The 1,970-nt window shown below is 50.2% G+C and overlaps 1 protein-coding gene across 1 annotated transcript in view; it reads right to left on the bottom strand.

The window, feature by feature from the left end:
* KDM5B (lysine (K)-specific demethylase 5B) overlaps positions 1–1,970 on the bottom strand; it is a gene marked incomplete at its 5' end in the record, with an annotated part of 45,904 nt that overhangs the window by 13,857 nt on the left and 30,077 nt on the right. Inside the window, one exon of the mRNA XM_009074065.1 lies at positions 1,519–1,633. Within this exon, the coding sequence (XP_009072313.1) occupies positions 1,519–1,633 (115 nt within the window). The remainder of the gene's footprint in view (positions 1–1,518; positions 1,634–1,970) is intronic.

Here is a 1,970-nt window from a genome sequence, read left to right on the forward strand (position 1 = left end):
CACATTTCCCAACTGCTGCTTTCCAAGCAGCAAGAGAACTTCACAGCTCCAGCGCTATAAACAAATAACTGTAAATAGGATTGTATCAAACCTGATGCACACACTGCAGGGCTGACACAGCTCCCACAGCAGCACTGGGACCTGAGCTGAACTGGTTATTCCCATTCAGTCACACAACACTGTTTGGTCTCTCAGCATCGGGTGGACAGTTCAGGACCTGGACACAGCATCTCCTGGTTACAGGAGCCACAAATATGCAAAGCTCCTCTCCTTTAAGAGAGGAATTGTGGCTGCTCAGAATTTATGTTCCTTTTTCTTTCTTAATTACCCCTTAGTGTGATATGGCAAATCCTGAAATGAAATTCTGAATTCTCAGCTTGTCTGAGGCTGATCATCTGGGGAGCACAGAAACATCAAGGTTACAAAGGCCTCTAAGATCATCAAGTCCACCCATTAACCTGTCACACCCATAACCTCCAGCACCAGATCCAGACACCTCTTAAACACCTCCAGCAATGGTGACTCTTCCACCTCCCTGGGCAAACCTATTCCAGTGCCTGAATACCCTAACAGGGAAAACATTTTGTTTTGTTCTCCTCTGCCTCTGTCTGTCTCAGCTCAAGGCCATTCCCTCTAGTCCTCTCCCTGCAGCCATGGCAGGACAGACCATCCCCCACCTCTCTCCAAGCCCTCTCAGGGAGCTAAAGAGAGCCATGAGGTCACCCCGAGCCTCTTCTCAAGGCTGAACAAACCCTCAGCCCTTCCTCAGATGTTCTAGCCCTTTGCTGCTCTCGTTGCCCTTGGTTGGACTCTCTCCAGTGCCTCAATGTCCTTTTTGCAGTGAGTGCCCAAACCTGACCCCAGCACTGAGGTGTGACCTCCCCAGTGCTGAGTACAGGGCACTGCCCTAGTCCTGCTGCCACACTGATCTTGAGCCAGGCCAAGACACCACCAGAACCAGAACTCGCACCAGCTGGTGGCTGTGGAAGACAGTGACCTGACTCTCTGCCAGCAGCAGGTTCTCTGCTAGAGCAAGGATTTGGGTAGTCTGGGCTGGGTTTGGCTGGAGTTATCTCTGGTGTTTCCTGGAAGGTGGGTCAAGAGCACGAGGAGGGATCTAATTACAAGACTATGAGAAAGCTGATGCTGGACTAACAGAAAAGGAAGGTGACAAGAATGAGAGAACTGTCCCTCAGACCACTGTGGAGTTTGAACATTCTCACAGTCACTTATTAAGTGACCCCAAACTTTTAACCTGCAGTTACCCAGGTCATCCTACTGCTTCTCTTGCATTCCTTGGTACAACATTAATGTTCTGCTGCCCCTGTGTATTCTGCTGACCATGAACAGCAGTGGGTCAGAGCTCTGTTCTTCAGCATCCCATGTGCACAATCCCCTCTACCTGCCAGTGCACAGGTATTAGTTCTTGGAGCAAACAGCAAGACAGGAGAGGAATACAGTGCAAATCCATCACTCTGCAAACGCTCACGCTGTCCACCCTGGGATGTCCCAAGTTACCTTCAGCAGAGGTGTCTGGCTGAGCACACAGGGCAGGGCATAGAGCTGCCTCACGAACAGACGGAGCTCGTTCACCGTCAGCTGGTTCTGGCACTTGCCTCCTCCAGAGCGATACCTGCAGGGACACAATTCAACCTGAGTTACCAGTAAAACAGTATAAAAATACAACATCTGAACTTCAAGACCAGGTTGGACAGGGCTTGGAGCAACCTGGGCTAGTGGAATGTGTCTCTGTCCATGGCAAGGGGTGGAATGAGATGAGCTTTAAAGTCCTTCCAACTCAAACCAGTCTGGGATTCTATGATTCCCAAACATCTGCTTATGATTTCACGTCAGTCAGACTCTACTCAGGAACAGCAGAACAGGCAGCTTCCACACAAGTTCCCAGGCAGCTCACACACACTGGGGAACCTCAGTCTGCCACTGCAGAATGAGCTATTGTTGAAACACTC

The sequence above is a fragment of the Acanthisitta chloris genome, unplaced genomic scaffold, assembly GCF_000695815.1.
Source record: "Acanthisitta chloris isolate BGI_N310 unplaced genomic scaffold, ASM69581v1 scaffold20354, whole genome shotgun sequence".
Taxonomy (NCBI): Eukaryota; Metazoa; Chordata; class Aves; order Passeriformes; family Acanthisittidae; genus Acanthisitta; species Acanthisitta chloris.